Below are 25,652 nucleotides of genomic sequence, written 5' to 3' on the forward strand. Positions count from 1 at the left end.
ACACACACACACACGTCAACTTGCACTCAAACATATCAAGAGGAATTAAAGACTCTTGTCAGACACAATATCTACTTGTGAATGTTCACCAGCAACTGTGACTTTTTTTGAGGGTGCATTTTCTACATCAAATTCTACGACCACTTATCAGGATTTGGACTGAGGCTACATAGTCTCCTCTCTGGGAATTCATATCCTTATTTGTTTCACCCGGTCTGTGTTAATGCGCTGAACTAATTAATTAGTTAGGTTTCGAGGCACCTGAAAGCATAGGAATGTGCGAACTTTAGTTATCATTTGGCCAGTGGGCTAGCTAGGGCAACACAGTGGTGCAGTGGTTAGCACTGCTGCCTCACAGCAAGCAGGTTCTGGGTTTGAGCCCAACGGCTGAGTTTGCATGTTTTCTGTAGGAGTTTCTTCTGGGTGCTCTGGTTTCCCCCACAGTCCAAAGACATGCAGTTAGGTTGACTGGCTACTCTAAATTATCCATTAGACGTGAATGGTTGTTTGTCTGGGGAAGATGTGACGGGCCTAGCAAGCCGGCAGTGGATAGAAGTGTGCTCAAAATAGACACAGACAGCCTCGTAAGAGGTTGGCAGCTGACAGGCCAATTGGCCTACATGACCTGCGTTAGTAACAGTAGCTCAAAACGTGAGATTTTGACAGACTGGATAAAACACGACATACTCAGACAGTGAGAGAGAAAGGAGAGGAGGAGGAACAGGGCCAACAAAGGCTATGGTTTTGCAACTGTTGTTTAAAATTACTGTCAGGTTTAGGTAGGACTCATACACTTGCTTATGAAATATTAAGCTATACTGGATTTCAAATGGAAATTTGCCACTGGCAGCTAACTGGTGTGTGAGAAACTGACTACATGGGACAAAGTCTTGTTTTATGTTCAGCATTAGCCTATATCAGCATTAAGGGTAGAACAGTATGCAAATTCAGTATCTGCTCAAAAACTTAATTTTCATTTACAAGGGTACTTCAGAAAGTCCTCGGCCTCACCTGGAAAACGCCACAGGAGAAAGATTGTTCTTGCATTATTTTCCAACATAGTCTCCTTTAACTTGAATGCACCTGGTCCACCGATGTTCGCTATGCCTTCATGGAAGGTAGCCACATCTTGAGCCTCCAGATTCTTCTCAACAGCATGGATGACTTCATAATCACTCTGAAAATGGTGACCACGCGGTGGGATTTTAGTTTGGGAAACAGAAGTCAGACGGTGCCAGGTCGGGTGAGTAAGATGCATGGGACAACAGTTCAAAGCCACATTTGATTGCTTCTGCCACTGCCACCTGTGTCTTGTGGACGAGCGAATTGTCCTGGAGCAACAGCACGCCAGCTCAAAGTGTTCCTCTCCTTTTTTTTTTTCTTTGATTGCTTCTTTCATTTGAGTTTTTGTTGACAAGTCATACTAGTGCATCTCAAAAAATTAGAACATTGTGAAAAAGTTCAATATTTTCCATCAGTTATTTAAGAAAGTGAAAATGTTATATATTATAGACTCATTACACATAAACTAAAATGTTTCAAGCATTTTTCTATTTTAATTTTAATCAGTATGACATACAGTACAAAAAAAAAACCATCTCAAAATATTAGAATATTTCATTTCGAGTTTGAGGAAAACAGTATGAACACAGTGTATCTCTCGGTCTAGTTCAGTACACACAACCACAATCATGGGGAAGACTGCTGACTTGACTGTTGTCCAGAAGATGATCACTGATGCCCTCCACAAGGAGGCTAAGCCACAAAAGGTCATTGCTGAAAAGGATGGCTGGAAAAGGTGCACAAGCAACAGGGATGGCCACAGTCTTGAGAGGATTGTCAAGAAAAGTCGATTCAAGAACTTGGGAGAGCTTCACAAGGAGTGGACTGAGGCTGGTGTCAGTGTATCAAGACCCATCACAAACAGACATCTTCAAGAAAGGGGATATAACTTTCGCATTCCTAATATCAAGCTACTCTTGAGCCAGAGACAATGTCAGAAGTGTCTTATCTGGGCTAAGGAGAGAAAGAAATGGACTGTTGCTCAGTGGTCCAAATTCCTCTTTTCAGATGAAAGTACATTTTGCATTTAATTTGGAAATCACGGTTCTAGAGTCTGGAGGAAGAGTGGAGAGGCACAGAATCCAAGGTGTTTGAAGCCCAGTGTGAAGTTTCCACAGTCTGTGATGATTTGGGGTGCCATGTCATCTGCTGTTGTTGGTCCACTGTATTTTATCAAGTCCAAAGTCAACACAGCCATCTACTAGGAGATTTTAGAGCACTTCATGCTTCCGTCTGCTGACGAGGTTTTGGAGATGCTGATTTCCTTTTCCAGCAGGACTTAGCACCTACCCACAGTGCCAAAACTACTACCAAATGGTTTGCTGACCATGATATTACTGTGTTTGATTGGCCAGCCAACTTGCCTGACTTGAACCCCATAGAGAATCTATGGGGTATTGTCAAGAGGAAGATGAGAAACACCAGACCCAAAAATACAGATACGCTGAAGGCCACTATCAAAGCAACCTGGGCTTCAATAACACCTCAGCAGTGCCACAGACTGATCACCTCCATGCCACACCGCATTGATACAGTAATTCATGGTAAAGGAGCCCCAACCAAGTATTGAGCGCATAAATGAATATACTTTTCAGAAGTTGGACATTTCTGTATTGTAAATCCTTTTTTTGATTGATCTTAGGGAATATTCTAATAATTTGAGATACTGGATTTCTGATTTTCATGAGCTATAAGCCATAATCATCAAAATTAAAACAAAAAAGGCTTTAAATATTTCACTTTACATGTAATGAATATAGAATATATGAAAGTTTACCTTTTTGTATTAAATTATGAAAAAAAGGAACTTTTTCATGGTATTCTAATTTTTTGAGATGCACTAGTATAAGGCTTTGTAGTATAAAGTTATGCCCCAAAATCGGAGTTATGTCCCTTGTTTCTGGGTGAGGATGAGAACTTTTTGAAGTACCCTCGTATGTATCACAGTACAGGATTATGATGTGGGTACATCATTAACATTCTTAATTACTTTTATTTGGTGAATGTTGGTAACACATGAAAAGCAAATTTCCAAAAACCATAATCAGGATTGTGGTTGCTTTAATTTATTAAACAGGTTTTCAGTTTAAATGCTACAGGTGAATGTATTAAGTTGACCTCAAGTGTCAACTGTACACTACTGAACTCTTTAATGAGTCAGTTTTACAATTAGCATATAAATTAAGACTACATTAAATATGCATGGGTTTTATATACACAAGACTATTAATATGTCACATTAAGAATACTATATATATATATATATATATATATATATATATATATATATATATGGCGGCGCGGTGGTGTAGTGGTTAGCGCTGTCGCCTCACAGCAAGAAGGTCCTGGGTTCGAGCCCCGTGGCCGGCGAGGGCCTTTCTGTGTGGAGTTTGCATGTTCTCCCCGTGTCCGCGTGGGTTTCCTCCGGGTGCTCCGGTTTCCCCCACAGTCCAAAGACATGCAGGTTAGGTTAACTGGTGACTCTAAATTGACCGTAGGTGTGAATGTGAGTGTGAATGGTTGTGTGTCTATGTGTCAGCCCTGTGATGACCTGGCGACTTGTCCAGGGTGTACCCCGCCTTTCGCCCGTAGTCAGCTGGGATAGGCTCCAGCTTGCCTGTGACCCTGTAGAACAGGATAAAGCGGCTAGAGATAATGAGATGAGATGATATATATATATATATATATATATATATATATATATATGGATGATTAATTTAATTTTTAAAATATAGCTTTTTTCCCTGTTTTTTACTTCAGTCATTCATTCATTGTTTATACCGCTTATCCGTCAGGGTCATAGGTGAAGTTAGAGCCAATCCCAGCTGACTTCAGGAGAGAGGCAGGGTATAGAGAGCGTGCACGTGACGTCACGATGCCACGTGATATTTGTTTATCTGCCATCTTGGACGGCATGGCCGCGCATAGAACTTAGACGAACCCGTTCTAATTATCAAGTGTGTGGGAGTAGATCTTTCGAGAATGGTTATATCTTGTTCAGCATTTGGTTGTAGGAAGCATCTTATATCAAAAAAATATAACTGGTTTTCACATGGACATGTAATATTAATGTTCTTAATAAAATATGTATACAAATGCATAACTTGTTTATAAAGTTCTTCCTATCAGATTGTGTAAAGTACTGAAAAAGAATATGTATGTTATTTTAGGCACATAGAGGTGCAAGAAAATATTTTTTAAATTTTTTGAATATAGAAGCTGGACATCTGTGACCCCTATACATTTTATATCTGATATTGAATAATAATTCTGCACAGATAAAGATAGCGGTGATTTGTGATATTTTTTTTCCAGACAAAAACATACATATTTACAACCCTGTCATTATCTGGAACTGAGTTTAGATTTCGAACATTCTTACGATAAAACGTCTTGCATAGTCTCTTTATGATAAACGTCTTAATGGCACTTACCCGTGAGGTTATCAAGTAGACATTCTTCTTCGGAACCTTCCAGAGGTATAGTTGGGATACCCATCCCGCAACAAAATATTTATAAGCTTCCAGGCTCTTGTAAGCTTTGAGGGCTTTGCCAGTGTAACACCATTCACGATTAACAAGAAAATTGTAAATGTCGTAGTAGGCCAGATCGGGCAAATCGCCGGCACCGCAGCTCCGAATTTCCCTGAACAAGGATTGCGGCAAGTTGTACGGATCTGCAATCCCCAACCTGGAACACTTTTCCACGTAACGCTGCCTCACGTCACCTTCAAGATGCTGAACAAACTTAGACAAGTTATCGCGCGATGTAGCTGGGGTATTTTCTGAATTTTCTTTGGGATTACTCCCTGGATCCATTACGCTCTCGCAAGGTAAACAATCCTGAAGCCGTCCAATATGGTGGAGTAAACACAGACGGGTCACGTGACTGCACATCCTCTATACCCTGGACAGGCCACCAGTCTGTCGCAGGGCAAACACAGACAAACAGCCATTCACACACTCATTCATACCTAGGGGCAATTTAGAGTAGCCAATCAACCTAATCCGCATGTCTTTGGACCGGGGGAGGAAACCGGAGCACTTGGAGGAAGTCCACGCAGGCATGGGGACAACATGCAAACTCTACACAGAAAGACCCCAGTTGGGTGCAAGGTTTGAACCCAGAACCTTCTTACTGTGAAGCGACAGTGCTAATCACTGCATTTTCCGAGTTATTTATATATATATATTAAACTCTAAGGCTAATTGTAACTACATTTAACTAGATACAGTATATTCCTTGCACTCACGTGTGTGTGCTAGGATTAATAAAAAAAGAATTAATGGAGATCAGTAGCTAATAGACAGAAATGGACAAATCAGAATTTACTTACCTGCTTGAACTAGCATATTTAGAAGGCAAAATGCAATCATTTGCTCACATACTTTTATCATCTATAAATGTGGTATACATTGAATTGAGAAGATTGTTTTTATGTTTTTAATAAAGTGGCCAATTTCAGAAAATGGCAGTAGTGGCAATGAGTGGAATTTAGCAAAATCATCGTATTACCCCAAATCTGAAAAAGTAGGGACAGTATGGAAAATGCAAGTAAAAAAATAAAGCAGTCATTTCTAAATTTACTTTGACTTGTATTTCATTGCAGACAGTATGAACCAGGCTTGTAGTATTTGAGTCCAGGATTCAGACTTGGGTCTGACTTGTGCCCTAATTTTAAGCACTCGTGACTCGACTTGGACTCGTGCATTAACTGCATTCGGACTCGTAAACTGGAGACGAGGACTTGGATTTTTTCTTTATTTTTTGTAACATGCCATAATAATTTGGCATAAGATATCTACATTAAATTTTTGTACTAATTTTGTGCAAGAGTGTCACACCTGTGTGCCTTGGCGCATGCATCAGATACACTTTCCGGTGCACTCCGGACAGCGCGCCGTAAACGACTCGCACCTGCACAAGATTAAGGCACAACCAGTGCGCCTCTATAAAAACTGTGAAAACATACTTCCTTTGCAAAGCATCGAGTTGTGTTGCTGCCACATTACCGAGCCTTATTTCCTTGTTTGGGTTCCTGATCCCTGATTTCCTGTTTCTCCTCTTTGATTCTGCCAAGTTTGTGCCTCGCTCGACCTATTGCCTGTTTCACTGTGTTCCGATTTTGCCTGCCGTTCTGGATTGTTTATCTGTCTTCATTTGTATTAATAAAACACATCATCTGCACTTACATCCGTCTCCCAACCATCTCTGACCGAACACTTCACACTCCCTGACAAAGAGAAGCACATTCACCTGTTCATACGGTATGTCATGTTCAGGAATAAACTAATGTTAATGGCGCTGAAACTGCCACCGTCAAATGGTGCGGTTGGAGTCTTGTTCTCGGACTCGACTCGAAATTTTTTTAATGACTTGGACTTGAACACTGGGGACTCGAGACTGGACTACAACATTGGTATGAACCCAAGATATTTCATGTTTTGTCTGGTCAACTTCATTTCATTTGTTAATATACATCCATTCCTATGTTTGAGGCCTGCAACACATTCCAAAAAAGTTGGGATGGGGCAATTTAGGGCTAGTAATGAGGTAAAACAATTAAATAATGATGTGATTTCAAACAAGTGATCATGATTTGGTACAAAATCAGTATTCAGGAAAGACCTAGTCTTTGAGGAGCAAAGATTTTTCATGAATTTCAGTCAGTTCATGAAAAAATAAACAATGTTCTTCAAAGAAAGATAGGAAGGGATTTGGATTTCACACCCTCTACAGTGCATAATACTATTAAATTATTCAAGGAATCTGGAGGAATTTCAGTGTGTAAAGGGTACAAACCTAAGCTGATCACCCGATCCCTCATACAGCACTGCATCAAGAACAGTCATTCGTCTATAGCTGATATTACCACATGGGCTCGGGATTACTTTGGCAAACCTCTCTCAAGCACTACAATACAGAGTTACAGCCACAAATGCCAGTTAAAGCTTTACTGTGCAAAAAGGTAGCCTTATGTTAATTGTGTCCAGAAGTGCAGTTAACTTCTCTGGGCTTGGAGGCATCTGGGATGGACCTTCACACAGTGGAAATGTGTATTGTGGTCAGATGAATCAGTATTCCAGGTCTTTAATTTTGTAAGAAATGGACGCCATGTGCTCTGGACCAAACCAAAAAAAAAAAAAAGGACCATCCAGACTGTTACCAGCAACAAGTCTAAAAGCCAGGGTCTGTCATAGTATGGGGATGTGTCAGTGCCCTTGGCAAAGGTAACTTACACTTCTGTGATGGTAGCATTAATGTAGAAAAAAGTACACTGAGATTTTGAGACAACATGCTGCCTTCGAGACGACATCTTTTCCAGGGCTATTTCAACAAGACACTGCAAAACCACATTCTGCCCACAATCCAAAGGCATGGCTGTGGAAGAAGAGGGAGCCTGTCCCCTCTGTCCCCAATAGAGAATGTGTAGTGAATTTTGAAATGAAAAAATGACAACCTCGTACTGTTGCACACCTTAAGGCATGTTTGCACGAAGAATAAGACAAAATAACACCCGAAACACTTCATCACTTGGTATCTTTAAAAGGAATGGCAACATTATAAAGTAGTAAATCCTTTAAATGTCCCAACTTTTTTGAAATGTGTTGCAAGGATCAAAATGGAAGCAAGTGTTTTGTTTTGAAATAAAACCTCAAATAATGTGCTGTTCTGAGTGCAAGTCAAAGTTATTTAAAAATCACTGGCTTCAGTCTTAATTTCAGTTTACCTTTCCAACTTTTCTGATTTAGGGTTCTAAGTGATAACAAAAAAGTATTGCTTAAAATAGAATTTCAACATTCATTAAAGGCATTTTTGGATGTTTCACAGTATTGTCGTTCAATATCTCCCCACAGAGCATCTTGGGTTGGGGAATCATGAAGAGTAAAGACATCTTCACGCATCATATATATATATAAAAACAAACAATCCTGACCTCGGTATTAAATGGTTCCATTTTGGTCAAAATTGAGTTGACTACAGAGTCGAAGACTACAGAAAATTCATTGCCTTATTTATTTTATTTGCTATTATTTCATTGTTTTAACATAAATTTTGAAAAAAAACCTGAACAAGTTCTTTCTCCAGACTCGCACACAAACCTGGTTTTATAAGGCTTTATCTGACAGCCAAGTATGAACAAAAGGATGAAAGCAACATAGGATTGGGCAATCAGTATCCACTTTCTGTTTACACTCAGACAGAAAAGAAAAAAAAAGCCTTCAAATCTCATTATGGCAAGTTAACGGAGAATATTTTGGGGGTAGATGATGTACATCCGCTTCATAAGAGTAATTAAAAAGTACAGCAAGTGTACAAAACCAGTAAATACTACTCTACTGCACTCACTGGCTTTACAATGTTCTGGCACATTGGAGCTAATGCATTTTAATTTTGTGAAAGAATTTACAATAAAACTTCAACGTAAAAGATATTTAGGAATCAATTCAGATTTGGAGTGAATTTATATTTTAGATCTCAGAGAATGCATTCAGGAAAACTGAATGTCAAAACTCAGTGAATTCATAATGTATTATCATAATAGTCTTCATAGACTCAAATGTCTCTCATTACCATATCTTTGTTTTACAATGAGATTTAAAGGTTAAGTCACAAAATGTTTGCATCACACTAATACACTTACACACCCTTGATGCAGTTCTGTCCAAAGATGATGTAATAAATATCGTCATTGCCTTTACTCCAGAAATTGGTATATTCATTGTAAGGCTTTGTCAGGGTTGTGGTGGAGCTGAAACCTATCCCAAGAGTGCTGGGTGTAAAGTAAGATTGAACTGGGGATCTCAGAGCTGTGAGGCAGCAATGCAACCTGTTTCCCCTCCATACCACCAGTGATAAAATACTGTTAACCCATCATTAGCCTGAACTATCCAAACAACAGTCATCCAAATGACATGGTTCAGATAGCATGTGGCAAGTTACATACCTGGACACCTTATTAATGGAATAATACCTTAATAGTAATTAACAAACAGTTATATTTCTTAGCTATAGCTTATTAGCTACTTTGAGATAATAGAAAGTACAGTGGTGCTTGAAAGTTTGTGAACCCTTTCGAATTTTCTACATTTCTGCATAAATATGACCTAAAACATCATCAGATTTTCACACAAGTCCTAAAAGTAGATAAAGAGAACCCGGTTAAACACGAGACAAAAATATTATACTCGGTCATTTATTTATTGAGGAAAATGATCCAATATTACATATCTGTGAGTGGCAAAAGTATGTGAACCTTTGCTTTCAGTATCTGGTGTGACCCCCTTGTGCAGCAATAACTGCAACTAAACGTTTCCGGTAACTGTTGATCAGTCCTGCACACCGGCTTGGAGGAATTTTAGCCCATTCCTCCGTACAGAACAGCTTCAACTCTGGGGAAGTTGGTGGGTTTCCTCACATGAACTGCTCGCTTCAGGTCCTTCCGCAACATTTCGTTTGGATTAAGGTCAGGACTTTGACTTGGCCATTCCAAAACATTAACTTTATTCTTCTTTAACTATTCTTTGGTAGAACGACTTGTGTGCTTCGGGTCGTTGTCTTGCTGCGTGACCCACTTTCTCTTGAGATTCAGTTGATGGACAGATGTCCTGACATTTACCTTTAGAATTCGCTGGTATAATTCAGAATTCATTGTTCCATCAATGATGGCAAGCCGTCCTGGCCCAGATGCAGCAAAACAGGCCCAAACCATGATACTACCACCATCAGGTTTCACAGATGGGATCAGATTCTTATGCTGGAATGCAGTGTTTTCCTTTCTCCAAACATAATTCTTCTCATTTAAACCAAAAAGTTCTATTTTGGTCTCATCCGTCCACAAAACATTTTTTCAATAGCCTTCTGGCTTGTCCACATGATCTTTAGCAAACTGCAGATGAGCAGCAATGTTCTTTTTGGAGAGCAGTGGCTTTCTCCTTGCAACCCTGCCATGCACACTATTGTTGTTTAGTGTTCTCCTGATGGTGGACTCATGAACATTAGCCAATGTGAGAGAGGCCTTCAGTTGCTTAAAAGTTACCCTGGGGTCCTTTGTGACCTTGCCGACTACTACACGCCTTGCTCTTGGAGTGATCTTTGTTGGCCGACCACTCCTGGGGAGGGTAACAATGGTCTTGAATTTCCTCCATTTGTACACAATCTGTCTGTCTGTGGATTGGTGGAGTCCAAACTCTTTAGACATGGTTTTGTAACTTTTTCAGCCTGATGAGCATCAACAACACTTTTTATCAGGTCCTCAGAAATCTCCTTTGTTCATGCCATGATACACTTCCACAAACGTGTTGTGAAGATCAGACTTTGATAGATCCCTGTTCTTTAAATAAAACAGGGTGCCCACTCACACCTGATGGTCACCCCATTGATTGAAAACACCTGACTAATTTCACCTTCAAATGAACTGCTAATCCTAGAGGTTCACATACTTTTGCCACTCACAGATATGTAATATTGGATCATTTTCCTCACTAAATAAGTGACCAAGTATAATATTTTTGTCTCATTTGTTAATAACTGAGTTCTCTTTATCTACTTTTAGGACTTGTGTGAAAATCTGATGTTTTAAGTCATATTTATGCAGAAATATGGAAAATTCTAAAGGGTTCACAAACTTTCAAGCACCACTGTAGCATGTGTGTTTGGCCACATTACATTAGCTAGTAATATTTATGAGCACCACTTCCAGAAATCTTGTTTAAGACCAGTTAGTTCCACTAGTCAACTATATATAAATTTATTCAGACGTTAGTATTTTACTGGGAAATACGCCACTTGTATTTTTCATATGAACTACATCCAGGACATTGACTAACATTTTTCAGTATCCTTACTTGTGAGGCTATCGATGAATTGTTTTGATTAATTTGGGTACTTTTTGTTTGTGAACATGTCTATATAATAAAAAGAAAATTACACATTGGCTTGAAGATATGAAGTTTATCTTCTCGTGTTGAAAAACTTGTATATTTCATCCAAAATACATCACGGATCTGAGAGACGCATTTCCCAATATCTTCACTCCGATGACGTCACTCCCAGTGTTTTCCCACTGACTTGGCGCGCATTGTCAAAATGGAGAACTGGTTAAAAATTAAAATTCTTTTGTTTAACTTGTGTAGTTTTTTGTGGATGGGTCTATATAATAAAAAGAATATGACATGGTGGCACGAAGATATGAAGTTCTTGTGAAATATACATTCATCATTCGAAGATGAACTGCATATCTTCATGCTACCATGTAACATATATATTTATTCTATCCACATTCACTGGATATGAGCAATCGCGCGCTCTGATTGACTACCACTAGGATATCGGCTCATATACCACGAGTAGAGAAAAACAAAATGGCGGCTTGGGTATCAGGTATTTAAAAGAAACAGAAATAGCTAAAAGAATGTAGGTTTGTTTGGGTTTTTTTGTTCCCCTAAATATCTCCTGTTCCACACTCCAGCCCAGTTGGTAGTGGTAACGCACCTTTAAGTTGGTTTGCCAACCACCAAAACAACAAAATGGCAAAGCATGTTGCTGAACCAACCGAGAATGAAATAAAAACTCTACTCGAAAACACCCCCCCCAAAAAAGCAAGAAAATATGGAATTATAGTATTTCATCGTAAGAAAGTATCTTTTTTATTGTTCAAGAATTATTATTATAGTAGTAATTTGTAAAGCATGCTGTCATTTTGCCGGTTTATTTACATCCAAGCAGAAATGATTTTCAGATGTTTTGTATAAAGTTTTTACTGATCGAATTTGCAAAAAATAAAAAAAAATCTGTTGTTTCTCAAAATCCAGTGAATGTGGATTTAATAAAACAGTTATTCCACTCAATCTCGTCATACATGGCTGATCGCCAACTCGGTGCTATGTGCATCGCCGGCTATCAGCTCATGTACGAGTCGATTTCATGGAATAACAGATTTTTATATAAGATTTTTTTTTTTTTATACACACACACGCATCATATACAGTATATGGCTGAAATGTCAGTACAGTTCTACCTGACTTGAAATCTACAAACCAGAAAATGTTGTTATAGACAGGCACTAAACTTGCATCAAGTACTACCTTTAAATTTGGCAACGGTCTTCAAATGTCAGGTTAGATTACTTTATCTAGGTGTCTTTTGTTGCTTTCTAAATCAGGTTGTACTCTCAGGAGTGTAGAATCACTGATTGTAATGGTATAAAGAAGTGTCCGTGACAGCAGGACTGTGTACAGCGCCTTGCATAAGCATTTACTCCCCTTGAACTTTTCCATATTTAACTACAATCTGGAACTGAAATGGACTTAATTGGAATTATGGTCATGAATATTAAAAAAATAGCCCATAATATTGAGGTTTACTTCGAGAAGCAACAGGACACCAATAACAACACTGAATAAGCAGGAGAGATCAACAGGTCAGATGGGGAAAACTGTTCAGTGGTCAGCTATAGCATGAACGCTCCACAAAGCTGGGCTTTATGGAAGCGTGGTGAGTCATATGAAATCATGGTTCAAGTTTGCCAACAGATGTGTTCGAGACTCAGCATACATGTGGCAAAGGGTTCTCTGGTCTGATGAAACTAAAACTGAACTCTTTGGCCTTGGCACAAAGCCCCATTTTTGGCAGAAAGCCAACACTGCTCATCAGCCCGAGAACACCATCCCCACAGTGAAGCAAGATGGTGGTAGCATAATAAGAAGTTAACTTTGGCCTCTTGGTTGCTTCCCTGATTAAAGTTCTGGATATTTGTTAAAATACCATTAGTCCAGACATAAGTGTATATCAATTGGTCGAACACGAGGAAACACTGGAAACTGCCATTTTTAAAAATTTGTGTCAAACGTTAGCCAGGTAAACAGGCGCTCTCATCAGTAGCATTAAAAGATGGAAAAGAACATGGACAAATGGACCAACAGAGAAGCCCAGCCTTTATTGAGCCTATATGCGACTAAGGAAATACAGTGCAATTTTGATGCATCTAAGTGAAATATAAAAATCATTGTGAGCATTTCCTGCTAACATCACATTAAGCCAACTTAAGTCACTTCAGTATTCCTACAGGCAGTGTAAGTGCAAACAGAAAAAAAAGCTCCTGAAGGTATGTACAGGTGCATCTCAAAGAATTAGAATATCGTGAAAAAGTTCAATATTTTCCATCAGTTTTTAAGAAAGTGAAAATGTAATATATTCTGGAGACTCATTACACGCAAACTAAAATGGTAAAGTATTTTTCTATTTTAAAGACCTAGAGAAATGCAGTTTTTGCACTAAAACAGAATAGCAGTTAAATTCGGTGAGGTTTATTGAGTCCCTGGACAATGGCAACTATTCTCTAAACCGCACAGTAGCAGATATATTTACAGATAAAAGCCGAGTAAATTTAGCCCTTTCAGAACCGCCCGGAAGTAGCACACGGGAGATGTCACTGGTGTGTGTCGGCCACAAACAACAATATGAGCGAGCAAAGCAAGCAGGAATTTAGTGAGGGAGAAACTTCAAGTTTTAGTAGTTCTTCGTCAGTTCAAGTTGATGACGATGTACTGACAGAGTGGCCGGCGATAGGGAAGAAGAGAGACGTATCGAACCGTACCGATTCGAGCCAGAATTGTCCGAGGACAGCGGGGACAGTGACAATGATGATCCCAAGGACGATCATGAAGACCGACTTGCAAATATGGAATGGTAAGCTTTTCAAAACGTTCTCAGAATTAGAACAGACTTAAAAAAAAAAAAAAAAAAAAAAAAAAAAAAGACCAAGATGATATGCTAGCCTAGTACAGCTACAGCTGACAGTCTTCAGTTCAATTTTTCCATGGTTGTGCATAGTTTAATCGCCGGCAATAGACCGCCCAGGAAATGCGTGCGGGGGGTGTGTGTGTGTATGACTGGAAGTTGAAGATGCATTCCTCAAGTTAGTAGTATTACCATATGTTGGAAACAAAATGCTTTGCAGTTCATTGTAGCAAAGTCTTGACTAATTAGTGATTACCTTTATCTTTCGGCAAAAGGAACAGGGCCACTCTCTCCATGGCATTTGTGTTGCTGCACCCGGCAGCGATACATCGCTTTCCGGGCTCTTTCCCTTTTTCTCTCCCCCCCCTTCTTCTCCATAACAGTCGTAGATTGTAGTTTAACGATTTGTTGAGGGTATTCACATGCATCTGCGCCTATAGTTACAGGCACTGATATAATTTAATGTTATTTGTATTATCTCAGTGCCTGTAACTATAGGCGCAGATGCATGTGTATACCCTCAACAGAGGCTAGTTTTATTTTATATTATGTGGGCATGACGGTGGGCGTATGCAATGTAATTTCCATTGATATGGATGCAATAAAATTGACTTTGACTTTGTCATGTTCTGTCGCAAATTTCCGTCAAAATGAAAGTAATCCAGCAGAGAGTTGGACAAAAGCTACACTGCGTGGACGCAAGTGGAAAAACCGCCAGTAAAACTACCCACACTCCTGATGTCATGCGAAAGCCAGCTAATAATGGCGACGTTGGTACCAGGATTCCCTTGGCGGGAAATTTCAACTTGACAAATTCTGAATGTTTCCAACATTTACGACGTGGGTTTCAATTACAAGTATTCATTTTCGGGACTTGTACTGTTATTATCCAAGGAGGAAGGGGGTACATTTCTCTAGGCCTTTAATTTTGATAATTATGGCCTACAGTGCAAAAAAAAAAAATCAAAATATTTGAAAATTTCATTTTGAGTAAATTACTATTCAACGGTATAAATACAGTGTCTCTCTTAGTCTAGTTCAGTACACACGACCACAATCATGGAGAAGACTGCTGACTTGACAGTTGTCCTGAAGATAATCATTGACACCCTCCACAAGGAGGGTAAGCCACAGAAGGTCATTCCTGAAAAGGCTGGCTGGAAAAGGTGCACAAGCAACAGGGATGACTGCAGCCTTGAGAAGACTGTCAAGAAAAGTCAATTCAAGAATTTGGTAGAGTTTCACAAGGACTGGGCCAAGTCTGGTGTCTGTGCATCAAGAACTACCACACACGGACGTCTTCAGGAAAGGGGCTACAACTGTTGCATTCTTAATATCAAGCCACTCCTGAACCAGAGACAACGTCAGAAGCGTCTTACCTGGGCTAAGGAGAGAAAGAACAGGACTGTTGCTCAGTGGTCCAAGGTCCTCTTTTCAGATGAAAGTAAATTTTGCATTTCATTTGGAAATCAAGGTCCTCAAGTCTGGAGGAAGAGTGGAGAGGCACAGAATCCAAATTGTTTGAAATCCAGTGTGAAGTTTCCACAGTCTGTGATGATTGGGGGTGCCATGATATCTGCTGGTGTCGGTCCACTGGGTTTTATCAAGTCCAAACTCAACACAGCATCTAGCAGGAGATTTTAGAGCACTTCATGCTTCTGTCTGCTGACCAGCTTTATGGAGATGATTAATTCCTTTTCCAGCAGGACTTAGCACCTGGCCACAGTGCCAAAACTACTACCAAATAGTTTGCTGACCATGATATTACTGTGGTTGATTGGCCAGCTTGATTGGCCAGCCAACTTGCCTGACCTGAAGCCCCATGGTTTATTGTCAAGAGGAAGATGAGAAAGACCAGACCCAAAAATACAGATTTAGCGGAGGGCTGCTATCAAAGCAACCTGGGCTTCAATAACACCTCAGCAGTGCCACAGGCTGATCGCCTCCATGCCACGCCGCACTGATGCAGTAATTCGTGGTAAAGAAGCCCCAACCAAGTATTGAGTGTATAAATGAACATACTTTTTAGAAGTTGAACATTTCTATATTGTAAATCCTTTCTTTGATTGATCTTAGGAAATATTCTAATAATTTGAGATACTGGATTTCTGATTTTCATAAGCTATAAGCCATACCCATCAAAATTAAAAAAAAAAAAACTAGAAATATTTCACTTTACGTGTAATGAATACAGAATATACGAAAGTTTACCTTTTTGAATTAAATTACTGGGGGGAAAAAAAAACTTTCACGATACTCTAATTTTTTGAGATGCACTTGTAGTTCTCGAAGGCGTTCCCCAGTGAATAATTCCTCACAATAAGTTCCTAGAACTGTTTGGTCTGAAAGCACCTAAATACTACAGTGCCTAGCATATTCACCAAACAAACAGCATCATAAAGCCCATGGAGCTATTAACACTAGTCCATGAAATGGTCTGGAAAAGTCTCAGTCAGGGTTTGGTTATTAAAAAGATCCTAAACATCTTGCAGAACACCATGAAACCCACTATTTTTTAAAAATGGAAAAGAAAATACCTTGAGGACATGGTTCATGAATTGAGACAGGTAAGGAGGGAATTAGTAAGAGAAGCAACAAGAAGCCAAGGGTAACACTGAGGGAACTAGAGCGAATCACAGCTCAGATGGAAAGTGGTGTTCACTGGACAACCATAGCCTGGACACCACAAAGCTGGGCTTTATGGAAGAATAGCAAGTCAGATCAAATCCTTATTAGGGTTTAGCAAAAGGTATATTGGACACTCAGCCAACATGTAGACAGATTTTTCTCTCTACCAAAACTGAATTTTTTGACCTTGGTACCAGTACTGTTAATTGTTCTAAGAACTCCATCTTCACAGAGAAGCATGGTGTTGGTAAACCGTAGGTGCTAAAGAAGGCAACTGGACTTACTTGAAAGTCTTGAAGATGTTTCACCTCTCATCCAAAAGCCTTCTTCAGTTCTGACTAGTGGGGAGTTTCAGGTATTTATCCTCTAGTGGAACAAAAGCAAACCTAATATGAGAGTAGCTCTGGTTGAGGTCACATGGGTCATTGACCCTCTCAGTCATCCTATAGGTGTCAGGGTCACTGGAGATCAGGTGTGAACGGTGTTAGCAGCCTAGAGGGTCGCTGACTCTCTCTACCATCATGCGAGTTATTGAAGTGAACCGAGTCTTGGTGTGGATGTGTATTCAGTTTTCTGGGAAGTGCACCAAGGACTGCATTGTAGGTGGCTGATAAGTGGTGTCTCAGACCACCTCCTCTGTTCACTGATAATCATTCCTGGTTGACGAAGATGGCTTCTTTTATTCCCCTTTCAAACCACCGGTCTTCTCTGGCTAGAATGTGTCATTGCAGTCCTGAAACGAGTGTCCTTTGTTATTGAGATGAAGACAGACTGCAGAGTCCTGGCCTGAGGAACTGGCTCACCTGTGTTGAGCCATGCGCTTGTGAAGTGGTTGTTTCATTTCCCCAACGTACAGGTCTGTGCATTCCTCACTGCATTGAATTGCGTACACTACATTGATCTGTTTGTGTCTGGGTATTCTGTCCTTCGGGTGGACCAATTTCTGCCTCAGAGTGGTCAGACAGTTTAGTCAGATAGAACTGAAGAAGCCTTTCGGATGACAGGCGAAACATTTTCAAGAATTTCAAGCAAGTCTAGTTGCCTTCTTTCACACCTACGGTTTGTGATGGCCTGGATGACTGAGAACCTTCACAGACATGGTGTTGGTAGTATCATATTTAGAATTACTCTTGGTTTCTTGCTTGCTTTTCTGTCTAATGCCCTCCATACCCTGTTTTCGGTGGACAGCCTCTCTAGGCAGAGTTGAAGTTGTGCCACAATCTTCCCATTTTTACACAATGGATATTTTGGGTATTAAATTGATAAACTGTAATTGATACTTTTCCAAAACTTTGTCCTGCAATTCTTTTGCCAACACAGTGGTGCTCATGTTGTTGTTCGTTAAAGTCTAGCGCACATGGGCAACTTCTCATCACAAGCGTATTGCGATTTTTAGATGCAAATTTCCCCTCTCGGGTAGCTGCGTGTGCACATTATCTGCGACCAGTGGGCAATTTGGGGAGGGGGATAAAAGTCACGTGACTACTCCGCAGGCAGGGATTGGCTTAGCCTTTGGAGGTGATTGCTTCGTTATCGCAAAGACACGCACACGAGGCAATATCTCTGCAACAAGTCAGCAACTGGTGATTTTTTGTCACAGAACATCAAGCATGTTTGATTCCTGCAATCTGTCGAAAGCAACAAGAAAAAAAAAATAGCCATCGCAAATATCCACACATGAAGCAATTTTTTGCTTGCATCAAAAAGTCGCACGACCAAGCAACGGAAAATCGCCCGTGTGCGCCGGGCTTAAGATACATTCCCTAACGGATACTGTGGCCTTCCAAAAACAGGTGTATTCATATTGAGATCATGAGTCACTTTAATTGCACACAGGTAGACTCCATTCAGTGACCTGATGGATGCACTAGAACTAATTTAGGGTGTTTCAAAGGACAACATTTTTTATTTTTAAATAATTTTGCCAACTATATTGATATAGGTGTCCACAAACTTTTGCCAATATACTATATAATCCCAATCAGGTTCATTTCAGTTCCAGGTTGTCACACTATAAAAATGTGGAATAGTTCATTGTCTATTATTGAACACTACTGCTGCATCCAAAACTTTTAGCCATGTTTGTAACACAAAAGGATCATGTGCTTGCAGAGGAGAGAAATAGGGAGATAAATTAAGGAAATAAAAGAGACAGATGCAAATGGAGATGTTTGTGGACTAAGTGGATGTGAACGGATCGCCGATACTTTTGTGACAGTAGGTTTCCCATGAGTCAGCTTGGCAAGTGACAGGAGCTGAGAAATGAATCTTGGGGGAGGGGCCAAAAAGGCCAGATAACTGGAAAGGGGGTGGGGTTTGAAGGGAGGTCACATGGAAATCAGCAGAGAACACACTGAAGGTTAAGGAAAAAAACTACAGTCTTTATTGGAAAATATTAGTATGAGTGGAACATGTGATACGAATAATAAGAATATTTCCATGCAAATAAAAAGAAGAGCTTCAGAACCATGCTCCGTAAGGTTAAAACAACAGAAGCAGCATCCAATGGGTAGATGTGTATGCTACAGCACATATCAGTACAGCAGGACATCTCTACACAAAGATACATTGGAGTTTGCTGTTCAAATGTCAAAAGAAAGAAATTTTAAGTAATGAAAAATAAACATGATCATGCACTGAAGAGCCTAACACACAAACAGAAAGCCAAGAACCACAACCAAAGAAATAAAGACATTTCAAAACTAGAAAGATTTCTACAGCAGTGCACTTCTAGGTATTCCTGTGACGTGGATGGCGTTCGCTGTGGCCGAGCTTGAGGCACTAGGAATACTAGTGCTAAGCTAATCGTATGAGGATTGGTTAGCAGAAAGAAGAATGGGGTGACGTTTTCTGTACTTAGTTCAGGTAAACAGAAAACGTAAAGGAATTCAGAGAATCTGTCGCCAAGATCATTAGTGTGAAAGCTTCCTGTTTGGTTTTCATTTTCATCTTTTCTGAATGTCACAATACTGCAGAATAAATTAATACATTTACCCGCACCTTTTCTCACAGTGCAGCATTTTGACTATAATAAAAGTGGCGCTTGGCCTGAAAACGATACACGTGATGTTGCCTTTAAAAACAAAAACATAGCAAAGACTTGCTGCGCTTTGGACTAGGACAAGGTCAAACACTGCTCACCACTACCTAAGAAGATTCGTCCTAAGTGGAATACAGCTGTACTGAGGTTTTATATCTTTTTAACGCCCAAATGTTGCTGAATTCTTTCTAATATTTGTTTATAACAACTCATTCCCAGGGAAATTCACATGGCAGATGCTACACATAAAGTGTAACAATGAGCGTATAAAAAAAGCAAACATTTCCCTCCCCCACAACTGTGTGTTGTATTTTAATTAGGCATGTAATGATATCGTGCAACGAGAAATCACGATACAAATTCATTCTTCGGATCGATTTCTCAAATTGATGAAATAAAAGATGAATTGCGATTGTTAGCAGGCTGCGTAATCTTAGTTTTTCAGAGCTGTAACTGTGTTGTTAACTTATGCGTATTATCACAATAGCGTGAATACACGTGACTTCACCCTCGGCAGAAGTAACACAGCACGAACGCATTAAAAAAAAAAAAAGATCTAAAATAGGAAAGAGCTGTTGTGCAATTGACTGTGCAAACAGATTTAACAAGAAATCAAAGCCATCATTTTACAGGCTGCCGAAAGCTAAAGAAAAGGAGAAAAATGGAGGGAAATGTTAATAAAAAAGTTTGTTAAGTCCTATTTGTTTTTAACTTTTGCATTTTTAATAAAAAGGAACGTTTTACTTAATAGGCTGTTATATTTTACTCCAACCTTGACAAATGTGGGTAAATAATAATTGTTGGTTATTAAAAAAAATTAAAGGTTTTTTTTATTGAACAAAAGTAATATCTAATTTTTTGAATAGGAAATGTTGCTTTTTTGGTAATAAAATTTTTTTTTTTCTATCATGGGAAAATCGTATTGTGAACCCAAGATCATGAATCAGGTGAATCATTACAAGCCTAATTTAGATTTCAAAAAAGAAAGAAAGAAAAAAAAACACGTATAACTATTCACATACATGTTGAAGTGTTCTGGAAGGAGTGTTCAGTGTCGGCACTTTGTAATGGTCAGTACGATTTCTGCTATGGGAAACACTTCAGGACAGAGGATTATATATCTACCACGTTCACCTCATGCTCTTGCTCCATCAACGAAGCATAACGACTGACTACTCAGTTGAGCTTTGCCTTTTTATAAAAGGACATGGTGATCTTTTAATACTTTTAAATCACTCATGCTTTGCAACCAAGCTGTGAAAAGCCCACACTACAAAGGCTACGTTTACACTAGACCGTATCTGTCTCGTTTTCTTCGCGGATGCACTGTCCGTTTACATTAACCCCCCTGAAAAAGCGGGGAAACGGGAATCCGCCAGCGTCCACGTATTCAATCTAGATCGTATCAGCTCCGGTGCTGTGTAAACATTCAGAATACGCGAATACGCTGTGCTGAGCTCTAGCTGGCGTCTCATTGGACAACGTCACTGTGACATCCACCTTCCTGATTCGCTGGCGTTGGTCATGTGACGCGACTGCTGAAAAACGGCGCAGACTTCCGCCTTGTATCACCTTTCATTAAAGAGTATAAAAGTATGAAAATACTGCAAATACTGATGCAAATACTGCCCATTGTGTAGTTATGATTGTCTTTAGGCTTGCCATCCTTCCACTTGCAAGTAATAAGTGATCTGCGCTGGGATCTCTCACACAGCGGCTCAGTCCCGAATCGTGGCTTGTTCACTTCACTCGCGCGCTCTGTGAGCTGCGCAGGGCCGGAGTGCGCACCCTCCAGAGGGCACTCGCTGTTCAGGGCGGAGTGATTTGGAGCGCAGGATGCCTGCGGAGCCGAGCGTATCCGCGTATTGGTGTTGCTGTGTGCACGGCTAACGGTTTTATGTAAACGCGAATCGTTTTAAGAACGTTAATCTGATGATCCGCTGATTCGACGTAATGTAAACGTAGCCAAAGACTGTTGTCCCATCAGATCAAGTCATTAATAACACATCTGTAACATTTTCGGATCAAATGGATCCACTCAATGCTTTAATTGATGTGGAACAATCTGCCAAAGTCTTGCGCTATGCTTATAAATATGTCAACGTACAGGATGTTCAAAAAGTCTCCATGCATAGGGGAAATTAATACTTTAGTTTTTTGGCAAAATGTAACTATTTACAGAATTACATGATGGCCATTTCATTGTAAACACACACAGCATTATCTCTCCCACTCACAATGAACTTGGGTTAACATATCTGGTGTTATGCATGTAATCGCACTTTGAATACTTTCTTTGTACTACACACACACACACACACACACATCTGTACTGCATAAGTATTAGACACATGTAAAGAAATGCTGTCAACCAAAAATGGCTTAAAAATAATGAAATGTTTCAACATTAAAAAAAAAAACTATAAAATAAAACAAAGTCAATATTTGGTGTGAGACAACCCTTTGCTTTAAAAAAAACAACAACAAAAAAAATAGTAGTCTCAGGTCCAATGAGTGCAATTTTATAAGGCAATGAGCTGTAGGTTTTACTGAGCATCTTACAGAACCAGCCACAGTTCTTCTGGACACTTCGTCACACTCACTTCCTAATTTTGCACCAAAACCCAGTCGCATTCATTATGTTTTCTTTTTTAATCTGAAAAGTGCTCCCTTATGTAATATGCTGCTGAGATACAAACTTTTTTTTTTCTGTAACATTTAATTTTGTGCTGGAAAACTAATGCTTGGACTCTAAAATGTTTTTGTACTGAGTCGATAATGTAGAAATCATAAAATAGAAATCTAGAACAAAGTTTGTATGGAAAAAAAAAATAGGGTGCCTAAGACTTTTGCATACTATCTCTCACACACACACACAAGCGAGTGACGGCTACAATTATCAACACCTTAATGATCTTTTTGCCATTGCAAAAGTAGAGAAGACTTTTAGTACGTAAATTGTGCATGAATAATTACTCAAACTTCCACTGGAAAAAAAGGAGTTGATTCCCGATTACTTAGCATATCAGATCACGTGACACCGTTCCACAATTATCGACACCTTTGTCCAGTTATCGACATCCAAATGATTATTTATCAAAAAACAACAAAACGGTATGTGGTATTAAGTTTAAAAAAATTTATTAAAAATTTGTTTTACATAGACTTATTTAGTACAAAATATCTTTTATATAAATATATCAAATGTCGGTGTTTACGTAAATGAGGAAGTCATTCTAATGTTTGTAAACAAATGAACTGATCATGTTTAACCGGTCAGAAAATATTTTTGCTCCACTTTGTAAGTATTTTTGTAGATCACATTTTGTTAATCATTCATTGTTGTTTGTATTAATTTCTAGTTTTGTAGTTCACCAATAAATATCAACAGGCAATTGACATGAAAATCCAGGTCAAAGGTCGCATGTCATTCCTCGAACCAAAACTTTATATTTTTACATCTAAAAATATAAAATGTCTACTAATATTGTAATATGTGGTAGATATTTACAATAAACTGCAAAAAAAAAATCTGAACGGAATAGAAAAATCTGAATATTTCAAGCAATTATATGTGAGGAATTTAATTCTGCTCTAATTCTATTTATTGCAACAGAAATACTCTATACGCGTTCCATTCTGTTATGAATCAGGGAAAAAAAATCACAGCACTCTTTTTTTTTTCTTAGTACTTCATCTACTTCAACGTTACACAAAGATCGATCTGTAACAGTTGTAAATGTCATGTAATTCCACAGGGTGTCGATAATGGTGGACACCGGTGAAAGTGATCGCTATTATCGACACCTCATGTGACTTCTCAAACGCGCGTTCATAAGTAGATACAAAATGACTGTCAAATGAAAGAGTAAGAAACAAAGTAGGTTTCGACAAAATCATGAAATATCGATGAACTCGATCAGTAAAAACATGGCCATGATCTTTCCACCATGCTTACCTGCGATGACGACGGCCGAGTTTTCCTGAAATTGTTGATCGTGCTGAAAAAAAAAAATCCATCTCAGGTAACGAGCCGTGTTATCAGACGACAAGATCAAAGGGCGAGGCGGGTCTTCCGGTTGATTGATTAACCAATAACTGTTGTAACTGAAACTCACCTTTGTAAAATTGTTTTTGATTGATAAATCTGAAAGTGTCGATAATTGCTCTCTCTCTCTCTATATATATATATATATATTACCAAGTATGAACATTTTTTGGAATACGATTTGTTAAAAAAAAGTGTTAATCTTTCCCCTATGTATGGAGACTTCTGGAACACCCTGTAGTGCTTTATAATGTGAACAGCTGTAGCTCGGTGGCTCCCATTCAGTGCTTTTGACAGGAAGGTTAGAGTCACTGGAATCACAAGGCTAAGATGACTGATCTTTGGCTTTATACAAGTGCCTGAAAGCTTGGATGACACCGCTTAGGAATTCTGATCAGCTCGTGTGTGTGTGTCTTTGGCTCATGAGATATTTTCAACACCAATTTACTCAGGACAAGAAGCGAACGCATCCACTTCACAGAAATTTACAGGCTGAAAAAAAAAATGCAAGTCTTTACGCCATTGCTGAGGGATTTTTAAAAATAAAAATAAAAAATATGGGACAATCACAATGATAATTGTAGACTGCTACAATGGGTTATCATTAACAATGACAGTTTTGAAACCAAGACAGCGGCGTCTTCTCAAAAAAGAAGAAAAAGGAGTGTGTTATTCTGCAGTCGCACACAGAAGGATACTGGATGAGTGGGAAGAAGGTTGGTTTTTGGTTTTTTTAAATGCCAATGTCGTCTTCGGATGGAAAGAGGGGATGGAGGCAGAACACAGGCAGAGAGGCGATCGCTATAGCTACACAATGGAAGAGGGGAGAGAGGAAGACAGAGAGAGAGAGAGAGAGGGAGGAACTGGAGTGATGCGGCATGTAGAGGCGGCCTCCGGACTATGGAACAAGAAAGGGTCAAAAAAACAAGAAAACAGAAAAACACAAGCACAATGAAATGCTACTGCATGACCTGTACAGCATGTACATATTATTATTATTATTACATAAACAGCACAGATCCTGCACGTGGATTATTATTTGCTAACACTTTTTATTGGCTCGTTTCACATTTCCTGCCACGATATGACTGTAATAATTAATTTATATTCCTTTATTTCTGACTCGTGTGTGTGGTTTTGCGGATTCATTTCATTCTGATGGTGGATTTTTAATGGCAGCCTTCATTGCGGTGTTTAATAATGCATTATCACCAGAAAACCCACTCATTTGCTCTCAAAATAATTTGCAAGACTGCGGCTTGGAGACAAAAGATGCGGACTGCGGTGTTATTTATCACCTCAGAGATCAAAATTAAATCACGGTATCAGATCATTTCTCCTGATTTGGAGTGCTTTTTCACGTCGACAGCTTAAACCCACAATAACGCTGCATGTTTAGAGCAGACAGACATTCCTACTGCTGGTTAGAAAACGCTACAACAAACAAACAAACAAACAAAAACAAAAAGGTTGGAGGCTATGAATCTCTGCTAACGTTAGCCGACGTGCCTCATCTTTTCGCCAGAGCAGCAGAGTCAGTGCAGTGTTTCAATTCCAAATGGCTGACTGATTAGTGCACTAAGTAGGGGACACATGCCGCTGTGCCGTACCCTATGTAGTGCACTGCTATAAGGACAAGAAAGGCGTTCGGGGTTTGGCTGCTCTCGCGAGCTCGTTTCGGCGCTTCTTTAGTAACAATGCTAGTAAGTAATAAAAATAATTAAAAAACCCCAAAACAAAACACAACGATACCTCTGCTTCTTACTGAACCAAACACGGGAAGAACCAGATATCCGACATGAACTAACACCATCCTGACTCCTTTTGCCCATGGACGCCTTCGGCTTCTCAAACGCAGGACCATTCAAAACGCAGCTGCCGAGACGCCGCGCGCACAAAGAAAGCACCAGCCAATCAGCGAGCACGTACTCGTCTTCTGGAACCCCAGCCTCAGCCAATCAGAGTCATCAAAACCCTGCAGTCCATTCGAAACACTGCAGCCGAGGGAAGCAGCTGCTGAACGCACAAAGACAGCCACCGCCAATCAGAGAGCAGAGATTTACTTCCGGCAGCTCCGGTTTCAGCCAATCGCGTCGCAGCCGAACGGCGCAGTGTGGTGTTGAAATTGCCACA

The 25,652-nt window shown here is 39.5% G+C and overlaps 1 protein-coding gene across 3 annotated transcripts in view; it reads right to left on the bottom strand.

The window, feature by feature from the left end:
* Positions 1-25,401, bottom strand: part of ark2ca (arkadia (RNF111) C-terminal like ring finger ubiquitin ligase 2Ca) — a 45,944-nt gene extending 20,543 nt beyond the window's left edge. For 2 of the 3 annotated variants that reach the window (XM_060935670.1, XM_060935669.1), the window contains exon 1: positions 25,272-25,401. In XM_060935670.1, the coding sequence (XP_060791653.1) occupies positions 25,272-25,383 (112 nt within the window). In that variant the 5' untranslated portion in view covers positions 25,384-25,401. Of the gene's footprint in view, positions 1-18,493; positions 18,785-24,217; positions 24,418-25,271 lie in introns of those variants that run through there. The other variant, XR_009655716.1, reaches the window with a different exon arrangement.
* Between the last annotated feature and the right edge of the window lie 251 nt (positions 25,402-25,652).

This window comes from Neoarius graeffei, chromosome 12 (assembly GCF_027579695.1).
Source record: "Neoarius graeffei isolate fNeoGra1 chromosome 12, fNeoGra1.pri, whole genome shotgun sequence".
In the NCBI taxonomy this organism is placed as follows: Eukaryota; Metazoa; Chordata; class Actinopteri; order Siluriformes; family Ariidae; genus Neoarius; species Neoarius graeffei.